The following is a 13,728-nucleotide window of genomic DNA, read 5'->3' on the forward strand; positions in this document are numbered from 1 at the left end:
AAGGAAAAGCTTAAAGGAGGACCAGATACTCACTTCCACACATACACACACACGCACAAAAAGTGGAAGAATAAGTAGTAGTAGGTAAGGGCGGAACGGTTTGGGACCTGGGGCGGCGGCGGGTGGGTGAATGGATGAATGGAAGGAAAAAGAGCCGGATGTTGCTCGCGTTGGGTATAACCTATATGCCTACCAGATTTACCTTCCTTTTTATTTATTTTTTTTATTTTTTTATTTTCTTCTCACTACTCTCGACTGTCATATTCTTTTTTTTCCTCTCTTGCTCGCAATTCATGGGACGGCGAAAGGGACGAAACATAAAGTGCTTTAACCTAGCTGTTTATTATTTATTAACTATTTGTTTTTTACTTACTTATTGTTCTACTATTTACGACCTAGTTATCTTCTTCTTTTTTTTTCTTTTTTCTTTTTTTTTCCGGGGGGGTTTTTTTTCTTCCCGTGTGTCGTTTGCTCATTGCTGCCTTTTTTCCCCTCTACTCTGTCCATCTCTATCTAGCCATAGGTAGTCGATCCACGTTGTAGTCATACCACCACCACCACCGCCAACTTACCCGATCGCGGTGGTGGCTGCTTTTTGTGAAACGCAAAACGCGGGAAAAGCTGACTGGGGAGATAGGGGAAGCAGCAGCAGCAGGCAGGAGTCAAACGGCCAGAGGTGTTATTATCAAATCAATGTATGGGTATCGAGTTTACGGGGCTTTTACGGATTATGCTATGTTTTGTGTAGCTTTTTGTTTTAATTTGTATCAGATTTTTGTTGTTGTTGCTGTTGTAATGATGAGCGGGCATTTACTAGGACAGGGAGGGTTGAGGAAATAGGCAGACGAGGCTGGCTGGCTACTTAGGTTAGGTCAGGTATGTCATGAGTTGTTGGGTAGCGATATGACTGGCGATTAGGCTTTTCTTAGTATGTACAGCATCTTTTTGGGTTTATTTAAATTTTATTTTTTTCAAAATCAAAATTTAGTTCCATGGCTGCCTGCTTGTGTAACTTGACAGCGTGATCATTACTGATAGTAGTAATATTGCTATTGCTATTTGCTATCGGGATCCTATAGACGGCGACGAGGATTCTTCTTTGGGACTCGCTATAACCCACCAATTATCCTTTTCGTAGCCACTCTCTACAATCTCGCCTCCAGCTGCCTGAGCATCCTCTTCCAGCTCTCCTTTTCTGTATAGATGGTAATATCGTTGATACGTAGTATCTGCGACCCCTGTACTCTCGCTCGCAGCGCTGGTGTTATTGTTTTCCTTTTTATTACTAGCCTCTTCTCCCGCCTTCTGCTTCTTTGGTTTATTGGATTTCATAACCCACGGCACTAGCTGGTCCTGATCTGCAGTTTCGTCCCACCCGCGGCGGCTGGTTCCCTGTTCCAGCGCCCAAACGTATACCAGGACCTTGCCGCTGCGCGGCCGGACGCAGTCGAGTAGAGCCCGCAGGCCCTCAACGCGACGCTCCCGCGTTGACAAGTGATGGATAACCGCGATGCAAATGGCGAAGTCGACGCGTCTCGCGCCTCCAAACGGAAGCGCTAGTCCGTCTGCGACGCCTACTACATCGGCACCGTTACTTCCCTTGACTTTTAGGTCTTGAGCTAGCCGTGCCAAGTTAGCGCTGCGGTCCGAGCCGATTATTACGATGTCCCGGTTCACATCAAGGTACTTGCCGTTCCCGCAGCCGACATCTAGACCCACGGAGCCGGGGGGCAGCGACGACAAGAAGAATGCGACGAAGGGCCAGGGCTTGTACCGCGTAGCAGAGAAGTGCGACGCGATAGTCTCGTATACGCTATGCACATGCTGCTGCTCGTAGGACTCGGCAGAATTCGCGTCCATTGCGCTAGCAGCAACGGCAGTGATAGTAGCAGCGGCAGCGGTAGCGGTAGCGTTAGGGCTGGAACTGGGATAGTTAATTCGAGTACCAGTCGATGAGGAACCGTGGGTTTGTTGGTCTCGTATAGCCGCGCCATGCGAACCGGTGGAGGTGGAGGGTGCAGCTTCGTGCATCGGCTGGCGTTGATGCCGGACTTCTTGTTGGTGGCAGGGGGAATCTCTCCCACCGGTCAGAGTGACCGCTTCTCTGGGCGTGGTGCCGTGGGCAACGGCAGATGCAGAATATGAGTTACTGCTGGCGCTAAGATGCGCGGAATCGTTGCAGCTTTCGCGGCGGTCTAGCCGCCGTTCCATCCCACTTTCACTTTCTGCATAGTCTAGATCAGGTTTCTGCGTTTGGTCTTGCTGATGCTGGTGCTGCTGCATGATGGTACGCACGCGAGGCTATGGTTGGCTGGCGTATAAGTTGCTTTGATGCTGGTACTGGATCTAGGCTGAGTAAGGATGGTACAGGATGTACAGGATGGTACAGGATAGGTTATAGGTTTGGGGGGTGTGCGTTTAGATTAAACGCAGCGACCTAGATGATGCATGCATATACGTGCGTGCGTGCAGTGTAGGGATGATGATCAAATCGAGACCGAGATACAATGGCAAAGTTAGATATACATATGTAGATAGGTACATATATACATTAGCTATTAACTAGATATCGCTCGGTATAGGCAGGACAAGGGTAAATATTTCTGATTAAACCAAGTATAGTATATGCTTGCGGTAGTACAGCAAGGCTTGCTGTCGTTGGGATAAGGTAAGGAGGTGAAGGTTCCAGTAACCCGGTAAAGTTGCCCACTTGGCGGGTAGGTGAGTGGGGGTGTTTGACAATGGCCCCGAGGCTAGATCGCTTATTATGGATGTATATATGTATATCTACTTATATAACGCTTCTATTATATACATATGTAGGTATGTATATAAATTTTTGTTGCTGTGTGACTTAAAATGCCCTATAATATATGTGCCTAAAGTATGCAGCTAATGTATAGTTTGTGTTACGTCAACTTCAATCCCCGATAACGATCAAGTACATAATCATATGTAAGAGCAGCAAGGAAAATGGAGAAAAAAAAAGCAAGATTAGAGTGGGGGGAGAAATCGGATAAGACTAGATATTAAGTACCTAATCGTGATATCCATTATGTGGCTTTTTTTTTCTTATTTACTTAGGTACTAGTAGGTTAGGTAGTATACTTTAGGTACCTAACGTAAGATACCCCCAAGCTAAACTAACCTTTCAAGATCCAAAGTGGGGAAATTCGTTTTTAATGGCGTGGTTCGTCTTGTCAGACTGTCAGCAGCATCTGTTAGTGTCAAACTTGTCAAGCATCAAGCGTTCAAGCGCTAGGATTGTGATGTGCCCCGATGGCCCGGCTCGAACCGGTTTGGTTCCTACTGAGTTTATTGCTGCAGGTCTTACCTAGATCTTGCAGCTCAGCTCCATGGCTCCTATCTTTTTGTTTCCCCTCCTAAAACCCCCGGATCCTGGAAACATGGAGCATGGAGCATGGAACATGGATGCGGCCCGCACAAGGAGAAATAAAAATTTGGCCATGTGCTAAGATATTTCCGTTGCACCGCAAGCAAGACCGACAAATCCGAACCGGTAGGATCCCGAGACATGCATTAAGACAGGTTCATTTCGGCTCTTGCAACAGTGCATTGATTGCGTTATTGCATGGACCTAACTTGACGAATTCTGTAAGTATCATGCTTGGCGACAATGGCAGAATTGATAGCAAGTCGACTATTTTGGTTCTTGTTTGTGATTGGGATTACTTTGTAAAGATAAGTCAGGTATTTCTACCTTAAGTAAGTATTTTCGAGGGCAGCATTATTTATACAGTATTAATCATAGGTACTACATTCATTAGGTACCTCTTATGCTATGTTGGTATATGCATACAATCTGCAATGCCTAGGTACTAAGGTATATAAGGTTACCTAAGGTTAGGAGGTACGTATGTAGGTACCCCATCTACAAACTCCTATAAGCAATCATTGCCCTAATCTCTTAGTTGGTATCACCTCACGACGCTCCAAAATCATAATAGGTGTACCAGAGGCAAATAGAGATCGGGGCGAATAACACAGACCTTGTAGTAGTACTATTCGTTATTGGAACGAGATCGGCCGGGGAAGTATAATCTGAGCCGGCATGCTTGGAATATCAATATTACAAGTCATCGGGATTATGGTTCCTTTGACGGCTACGTTCCGTTTGAATATTTCGGTAGAGTCAAGGGGCAAGTGTATTACCTTGCCTGAAAAGCAGGGGTTCAACTTGACAGAGTGCATTTCCGATGCAGTAGGAGTTTACTTAGTCCCAAGGCGGGCATATGTGTCTTGTCATGAGCCGTTCCGAAGTGCTCCCGTTATATTTTTGAAGTTGGGCAGTAAACGGGACAGGGGGTCGATAAAACTAAGCGCATGTTAACTTATTGGTCAGTTTCAAATTAGCGATTGAGTGTTTGTGGTTGTACGAATAAGTTCTTAGATGGGGTTGGAAAAAAAAAAGGGGGTCTTACAAATACTTGCGGCTACTATATGGATTCAAGTCGCACTTATAAGAAGTATTATGCCGGGAGTACCCATTACCTATACAACATCAGGTAACATCCTATAAGTAATAACTAATAACTAATATAATCGAACTATCTTAATACCTTAAAAGTTGGAAATAGTGGCATATCTTCCAAGCTGTCTGGATCTATCAAACTCTTGGCCCACGGGAAAATGTAGTAGTAGCCAAGGTTTTAGAGCGACGCTATCACAGTAACAAGGGCAAGGCGGTCGGTGAGTTGCCGGATGCTACTCTGTTACCAAAGTCGATAAGTCCTTCCGGTGGCGCAATATCATTCGACGTGGCCCCATTGTTGGCGACGACGAGAGAAAGCGATAACAGAAGCTTGGAAATACGTCGAGTTACGGTATAATTGAGATGTTATCATCCTGGCAGCAAATCCAATACGCTTGTCAACTTATTGCCTTCTCACCGGTGCTGGGGCTTTTGGCTGCCGAGCCACTGCTGTACTTGCAATTGGTTCTTTGCTATCAGCGGTTATGATTGTGCCGGATCGAATGCCTGTCACAAGCGTCTGATCGGAACTATCCGTTTTGAGGATTTAGCCACTCGAACGGGAGGGGTTAGATTCACGAGATTCTATCATGATTGAAGTGGCAACGCGACAACAAGATCTAAAAGATTAAAGTAATTATATTAGTATATCAATTTACAATTGGTATTATTATCTATGATAGCTAGCATTTTAGCATTAGTATAGAATACCTAAGATTATCTCCGGCCTTGAAGTGTTTTACTGTCTACTCTAAAGTCTAAGTGTTAAAAGAAAATTTTCAACCATGTGTATTATTAGGCTTGACAATGTTAGTTTGGTGTTTCTACGTTATGCTTCTCATTTCTCATTCTCATATATTTAATTCTATGTAATATTCTAAATGAAAACATCATTATAAAATTTTCTCAACTTTAAAGCCAAGCTTTTTATTAGTGAGCCTAAAGACTTTTAGTAGTTATACCAGCAAAGTTTTCACTACAACAGTTATAATAATTAAACTATGCGCATATCTTAACTAATTTACGCAACTTACTAACGATAATACTATTCAAATATTAAAGGTTATTACACGTTTTGAAATAACTCTATACAGCTAGTATAAATTATTATCCGTTGTTTTCTGTTACACGAACATGTATATACAAATGCCGAACCCCTTAACGGCGTTAACAAATCAGCATGATCGAATCATTTCTGACCCAAAGAAGAATTTTAGTAAATGCTAAGACTTACATAGATGCACGCCCAAGATGCTCAGGGATCTAATGATCGACTTAGAGACTATTGAATGTGTACCAAGACTATGATGTTACATCAAGTCACTGCACTTTTCGTATAGTTTTACTTAGATGGGTATGGCCTCCACTATCGTTGGGTTGCTGCGCATCCCTTCTAGGGGCTGATTTCTAAGCATATAATAAGCCAACATGTTTTACGTATGAATAACAACCAGCTGACGTAGATGCCTTCATCGTGAACGCACGTACGGTCTGTGAGTATCAGCTACGAAATGTCAATTGCATGCAGTTTCAGGAACTTAGGAACGCAGTGATTAGCTATGTTCTACGCTTGGCTCACACACGTCACGCAGCGCACGATCTCTGACCCCTAGAAACCCCCAATCTTTTACGATGGTAACTTGCGGTTATATATTCTTTCTCTTTAACGTCAACGAACGGATATGAATGTTTGCTATTTTGGTCAGTTTATCCAAAGTTAGATATCGTGTAATGTCTAAAAGGTACCTAAAGTTCTGATGGTTAGATATTAGGCATGCATTGAAATTAGGTGTTTTGTATAGCCTCCCCATGGCCTTAAAAAAGAAAATTCCCCTAAACCCGTTGGGCAACAACTTGCCATATCTTATTTTTGCTATAAACTAATAGCATAGATTAACGTTCTTGCATAAGTCTATACTGGGTTTACTATCAAGTTGAAGAAAAAAAAAGATTAGGAACTAAAGTTTCATGATTCAGAAGTAATCTCCATATATGTGTGTTTGCACATACAAATTTTCACCTCCGTTAACGGTGAGAAAATCAATAATAATTCTAATAACGGTTCCAAATTTTTAAAAGCTAGTATTTTATTATAATAGAAAGAACAATTAAGAAATATATAGTGAATTTACTTAGTAACCATCGTTAACTTTATTACCGTTCCGAAAGGCTATTACGGTCGAGTAATTGCTATTGTCTAAGGCATACGTGAAGTCCGCAGTATGGAACAGACAACAGATTTCCCTAATCAATAAGTAACATCTACAATTACGATTTACCATTAAAAACGATATCTCCGTTGATCTGGCCAGCATTAAATTAAAGGGGCATAACGAGTACTTTCTGATCATCATTATTTACGATATTCCTATGTACCTACTTGAACGTCCCACCTCCTAAGGAGAGCGATTTAAGAAAAATTTGATCGGCAGCTGAAATGGATAGTTTTAGCTGCCGTATGCCCGGGACTTGTATTTGCCATGGCCATGTGCCGATGCGATCTAGCCAACGAATCGGCCCAACAATCCTATCATTTCGGCCACATGAACTGGTCCCTGAAACAAGACATTTCAGTGGATATAAGCGGCCTACTCATGCGGCCCGTGTCAGGATTCTAGATGAGACATTTAGAATAGAGGACATATTCAGTACCTAATGTATAGACGTAGGTTCTCATAGTTAGGTTAGAGTTCCTTGCGGAATAATGGAGTTGTTTCCATGTTGTTGGGTTCTACCTCGTGACAGTCCCAGAACGATACACCGTTCGTCACCAACTTGTTAAGCTAGTCGGTAGAAAAGAAATGCACGGAATTCTAACATCGCAGCGGAAGAAATATAGGACAAATCGAAGGCAGATGCACTTGGCGGGCTCCTTGGCTTATTGTAGACTAGTTACTTGGTTGATATTTCAGCTCCTTGGACGCGCAGTCCTGCGCGTCCCAATATTGACTTGGGAGCTGTACGCTAGTGCTATCATCGAGCTTGAAGTATTTTATTTATATGCTTTATCCTGCTCCATATGTATAGCCGCTGTTCCCGTCCCGGTCTATTTCCATCCCTAATAAGCCCTCCCATTATTATATCCTCCTTTTTATACTTTATACAGTCCTTCCAACACACGTTATATAAACTGATATCGTCCCTTGGCGGCTTATAGATAGGTAAGCCAGTAGACCTCCTTATATGGGGTACCCAGGAATTACGGCGAAGAAGGGAGTTGAAACTAAGCGACCTGGTGTAAAGAATTTTCGCGGATTACCGGTCGCAGTAGTCTACAACAGAGCCCCATCGCCCGAATTTCCGTAGGATCATAGTAAACTAAATAAAATATCGACTGGAGGTAGAACAGGTAAAAATTAAAAATGATTAGGGGTTGTTCCCCTTTTCACCGGCAGTGCTAGGTATCATCCCTATACCGGCCGCATAACTCGAACAAAGAATAGCGTCAAAATAACTGGCACAGCCTGCCAGTAGGTGTGTAAGTTACTTTGACGTCATTCTGCCGAATAACGTCCGGAAATGCATCGTGTTCACGACTAATGCTTTTGCGATCAGTCTTTAAAATCAAAAATAGCAAATACAATTGGTCGAGTTCACACCGCACGAGCCTTTCTGTATTTTCTGGCCAATCTTCATGTATCGGCACAGAAAATAGTGGAGGTGTTGTTTATGTCGGTTAAGGGGCTGTCGATTGTTAGGATTCTGGATGAGACATCTTGAAAAAAGGATACATTCAGAGGCATATATAGCTCATGCTTCTATAATTGGGCTTAAAGTTCCTTACGGAACGGTAAAGTTATCTTTATATTTCTAATTTTGGTTCGTGATACCGATATCTTTTCCCAGGCAAAAGCTGTACCTACCTGCTGAGTTTTATAAAATATAATATCGGAGGTTTTACCTTAGGAGGTACATCCAACGGCAATCACAATACGAAAAATTCAACAAGGGGCTGGTCTAAAAGTCACTTAGAATATTTCTCCTATCGTCATACCAATATTATAGGGGTTGGCATATGGCGGCCGTGTTTATAGGAAACTTGGCCTTTTTCTCATCTCACTTGATTGCATAGGAACTAATGTTTCTGGTCTAAACAGAAGCCCTGATATGTAAGATCTATCACCAGGTAGAGCAAGAAACATGGAAACAACTTTATTATCCTGTGAGGAACTCTAAGCTAGCTACGGGAGTCTACGGCTATACATACCTACTAACAATATCCTTCGTTCTAAATGTCTCATCTAGAATCCTAGCAGGATCTCGAGCTTAGCAGCGACGGATGTCGTAATTATTACATACTTAGGTGTTTAAGGCATAGTCGATCGAAGAGGTATCTAGGGTGGCTGGGGATGAAAGTGGAAGTTGAGCCAGTCGGTGAGGGGAATTAGCTGTTCCTAACATGATGGATTCTCTTAGCAGCTACTTCATCCATTACTCATTAACTTCTCTCACCGGTGGTCTACGATCGTTGGATTTTCCCTAGGTTTACGAAAACTCCCAGTTGATATATTTTAGACATCCAAGGTAATAGGTGATGTATTCTGCCATTGGTGAATTTACGTCAGTTTTACGTCTATATTTAGTTTTATTTTTCATTTTTCAACCGCTTCGCAGATACGATCGTGCCACGTATCGGTGAAGGACGATCTGAACGGCCTTCGCCATTTTAGTGCCTTGAGTCCGCTCCCATTCCCCAGCCGCTGTTGAGTTCTCGTCAATATGATATAATACAAGTCGTTTTACTATTTTTCTCCGATCTGTTTCTTGAAATTGCGTAGGCACTTTGACCAGACGTGCTGACCGTTTTCACTCCGTGCGTACGCACTCACAGTGTCAATACCGTCTAGGTCACCCTTCATATGTATCTCGTTAGTTGTCCCGTCTAGAATCGATGTACCTTCGAGACCAAGTACAAGCGCATACAATGCAACTGGTAGTTCAACATTTGCCATCGTGGCTAGCTTATGGACATTTGTACTCATCAGAAGTTGAGGATTCCCCGATAGTGTCCAGAAAGTCTGGAAAGTAATGCCCCTTTCTCGGCAATAAGCTCGTAGATCCACTTCCCAGCGTGTGGCTGGGTAAAAGCGGTTCTGTACACATGTTGGACGAATATTAATATCAGGACTGGTGTTTAGGTAATCAACAACTTCCAGTGGCGTATTAGATATTCCCAGCTGTCTGATTTTGTGAGGTACATATGTCTCTAGAGTCTCCCAAGCCTTAATCGTATCTGATAGCGTACGAAGAGGAGAGTGTAGGACTAAGCTGTCGATATAGGGCGCATCAAACTCGGAATAACGGAAATTGTTAAGTGATGATTCTACGGAGGAGTGGACTTGCTCTTCTAGGGACGCATTCAGATCGTAAGGTAAGTTATTCGGATCTTGACCGTCTACAGAAGTGAATTTGGTTTGAACCTGGCACTTGTTAATATGTTATTTAACTAATAGAGAACGGACAGTCAATAACATACAAACAAATCATCCCGCTTTACGATATTTAATGATATTGCTAGTTTAACAGCGACCCCAACGAGATCCTCTCTATAATGTCGCGGTTGAGCTGCTGTATCGATACCCCTGAATCCGGTCTTCAAGGCTAAGAACACGAGGTCAGCCGTGGCGTCTTTCTTCCAGGCTGTTCCATATAACAACTTCGGCATTGGTGCTGATTTCAAATCCATTATGGAGGAGCTCAGTCTGAGATTTTGCTGGGTCAACGCTGGGTTGACTTGCCTGTGATGCGAGCATTTTATGATTGGATTGCGATACTTTACACTGCATGGCTTACAGGTAGACAAGAGAGGGAACGTTGCTACACTTAGCAGTTGACCATTGCGACTGTTCCAATACATACCTACCTAGGAAGTCTTCTTGCTAGAAGACAGGTAGGTAGTCTGTTGGCTGTTATGATTGGACTATCTAGGTCGAATGCTTGTAAGCGGTTCCTTTGGTTCCCCTATCCACGAGAGTTCCTTATTCGTAACATAACTTCTGAAGCAACAATAAAAAAAGGAAGAGTTATCAAGGAGATTTCACCGATCCGTTTTATGGTTACAATTACATCACAATCAACTGGTCATTACCATGTAATGATAAAGTATATTTGAATAAGGTAGGTAGACGCGGCTTTTGAATATTTGGAGCTGGTCATTGAAAGTTAGAGAATGTAGGTACCCACGTATATCTAAAGATATCCATACATACACGTCGCATACTGGTCAGGTGGAGGTTTGAGGTTATATGGTGGGCCATATCATTGTCCAGTTATTATACTTGAAGCAGCTATTAAGCATAAGTAGATTTGAATTACCATGGTTCACGCACGGCATTATGTCTCATCTGTGCGAAAGGATCTCTCCGAACCTGCGAGAATTAGTCAAATTTGTATATTTTTTATTATCATTCGACCGTGTCGATACTTGGCTCTTAGGTAGCATCTCCCCATAGTCTTGTGCATCCCATCTGACCTATGATGATACAACACGCAATAGTCAGGTTGATAATGATATTGGTAATCAGAGCCTTGGGGTTGGACTTGGGCCATTTCAAAGTATCGCATTGCTAAGCCTCATATTTAATATTTTAGGTAGTTAATGTTTAATGTATAATATTTAAGAGGCAATAATAAAGTTGTACATAGGTAAATATTTATTATATCTAAAAGTTCCGAGATTACCTAATTATACGATATCATATCATCTTAATTAGCCAAATTCGGTTTTATATCATCCCGAACTTCATACGTGGGGTAACAAAAACAAAAAAAAAAAGAACTGACGTAATGAAGTTTATTTCGCCTATTTTCACTAGTATAAACTTTCCCCGTGAGAAGAATGGAGAACTTAACGCTGCGATAAGAAAGCGCATATTGTTTACTATTAGCCTATCGAACTACTTTAAGAATAAAAGCTACCTCGGTATACAGACTACCTGACTTTGTAGCCAAAAAAAGATATATGTAACGTACCGACTACCCCACACTTGATTATCTTCACCACCGTTCCACGGAGTCCACGGCTTAACCGACCAACGTCGGGGGTGCCTCACGACTCTATCATCTATCTAACTTACTTAGTTCAACTTCCCTATAGAAGTTACTAATTCCTACTAGAATTCTCGAATAGTAATCTTATAGTCGATAACAATATATTAAGTTATAGACTATAACAAAACATCAAATATGGCCTCTCAACCCTTTACCCTCAAGTGGGGTATTATGGCCACCGGTGGCATTGCTCAGAGTGAGTTATATATTCAGTGTATTCAGCGATAACTTATTAGAATCCCCTATCTAATAATTCATTCTTATAGCTTTCGCAAAGGACCTGCTTGCTAACCCCGCAATACGTGATGTCCACGACGTCGCTCACAAGGTGGTCGCAGTCGCATCCTCATCCTCTAAGGAGAGCGCCACATCTTTTCTCGAAAAGGTCAAGGCCCCAGAAGGCGCCAGAGCGTATGGCTCTTACGCTGAGTTGGTAAACGACCCAGACGTTGAGATCGTCTACGTCGCAACTCCCCACAGCCATCATTTCCAGAACACTATGCTAGCTCTGGAAGCCGGCAAGCATGTTCTGTGTGAAAAGGCTTTCACAGTTACCGCTTCCCAGGCACGAAAGCTGGTTGAGGTTGCCAAGGCTAAGAACTTGTTCCTGATGGAAGCCGTCTGGACACGGTACTTCCCTCTTAGCATCAAGATTCGAGAGCTGGTGCAATCTGGAGCCATTGGCCCCGTATATCGAGTTATTGGTAAGTTCCAAATCCCTAGATTAAACACTAGGAAAGTACAGCAGAGCTACAAATTTCACATACTAACACCGAATCGTAGCCGACAACTCATTTGGCTGTGACGGGCCAAACGGCACCCTAACATTCCCCGATGAGCACCGGATGGTGAACCCGGACCTAGCAGGCGGCGCACTCCTAGACCTAGGAATCTACTCTCTAACATGGCTCTTCCAAATCCTCTACCACCTGCAGCCCGAGCCGGAAAAGGAAGCTCCCCACACCGTCGCCGCTATCAACAAGTACTCCACCGGCGCCGACGAATCGACCAACATCATCCTGCAGTTCCCCAAGCACAAGAGCATGGGAATCGCCATGACGACGCTGCGCATCGCCACCAACACGGACGGCCAGAACAGTGGCGGCCCCGCCATCAAGATCCAGGGTGCCCTCGGCGAGATCCACGTCATGGGCCCCGCCTACTCGCCCCTGCAGTACAAGATCGTGCGCAAGGACGGCGCCGGCAAGATCGACGTCGTCGATTGTCCGATCCCCAAGGATCCCGAGCGCGAAGGCTGGGGCCACGGCATGTTCTGGGAGGCGGACGAGTGCGCGCGATGCCTGCGCGACGGCAAGAAGGAGAGCGCTACTATGCCGTGGTCCGAGAGCATCGTCATCATGGAGGTTATGGACACGGCGCTTAAGCAGGGCGATGTCAAGTATCCTGATGTGATTACGACCGATGTGTACGATCCGAAGAGCCCGCTGAATACTGGGGCTAAGTATTAGTTTACCCCCGGGACGGGCCGTGATATAGCGGGTTGGAGGCTAGGTAGTGCTAATAGTAATAGAACTAACTAAACTACGTCGCTCGTAACTCTTAGATTTAGACACGGCATCTGCTCTATTAGTTAGGCAAATTCAAACCATAATATGTATAAAGTGCATTTCTAGATGGCTATTAATCATGTCCCGAATCGTATCGCGGCCGGAACCCCTATTCCGGGCTTCTCGTGACCCACCGCCTATGGGATGAGGAAATGCTTACTGTCAAGGTAAACATTTCCTGGCCTCTCAGCTATAGACGGAAAGTTATGAACCCATTTGGTCGAGTTCCTCGGTCGCTTTAGAGTTCAAACTGAAACTAATCAGTCGATTTTAAAATCCTCCTAGAAACTAATGAACAGGAGCCGAGGTCTCTTATAAAGCATAACTGTTAATTCAACTATATAAGCACCAAGAAATAGGTCCTGGATAGTATATAATGGCGCTATAGTCGGAATAAGACTAATAGTAAAACTAATCAAGTAAATTCGAGTCATACGAATGTAATAAAGACCTTGTACAATATCTTAGGGAAAAAGAAATAAGGAAAGAGTGTATCGATGATGATAATGATGTTCAAGTTTCTGATCAGAAGTTATCATATCCCATAAGACCTTTATAAGATCTGTGCGGTTAAGCTACGTAATCTGTTACCATGCACCTATCCTATATATGAGCATT

The 13,728-nt window shown here is 43.3% G+C and overlaps 3 protein-coding genes across 3 annotated transcripts; 1 reads left to right on the forward strand and 2 right to left on the reverse strand.

Annotated features, from left to right (window-relative positions):
• Positions 1-1,062: 1,062 nt before the first annotated feature.
• Positions 1,063-2,283, reverse strand: GL218_00179 (tRNA (carboxymethyluridine(34)-5-O)-methyltransferase; the record flags this gene model as incomplete). Its single annotated transcript, XM_033576590.1, has 1 exon — positions 1,063-2,283. One exon carries the CDS (start codon positions 2,281-2,283, stop codon positions 1,063-1,065), a length of 1,221 nt encoding a protein of 406 aa, XP_033441537.1.
• Positions 2,284-9,234: 6,951 nt separating this feature from the next.
• Positions 9,235-10,178, reverse strand: GL218_00180 (Aldo-keto reductase family 4 member C9; the record flags this gene model as incomplete). Its single annotated transcript, XM_033576591.1, has 2 exons — positions 9,235-9,912; positions 9,969-10,178. The coding sequence occupies 2 exons, from the start codon at positions 10,176-10,178 to the stop codon at positions 9,235-9,237; spliced, it is 888 nt and encodes a 295-aa protein (XP_033441886.1).
• Positions 10,179-11,677: 1,499 nt separating this feature from the next.
• GL218_00181 (uncharacterized protein) lies at positions 11,678-13,011 on the forward strand (the record flags this gene model as incomplete). Its single annotated transcript, XM_033576592.1, has 3 exons — positions 11,678-11,738; positions 11,809-12,246; positions 12,326-13,011. 3 exons carry the CDS (start codon positions 11,678-11,680, stop codon positions 13,009-13,011), a joined length of 1,185 nt encoding a protein of 394 aa, XP_033441885.1.
• Positions 13,012-13,728: the final 717 nt, after the last annotated feature.

Source organism: Daldinia childiae, assembly GCF_008694065.1.
Source record: "Daldinia childiae strain JS-1345 chromosome Unknown Scaffold1, whole genome shotgun sequence".
NCBI classification, from domain to species: domain Eukaryota; kingdom Fungi; phylum Ascomycota; class Sordariomycetes; order Xylariales; family Hypoxylaceae; genus Daldinia; species Daldinia childiae.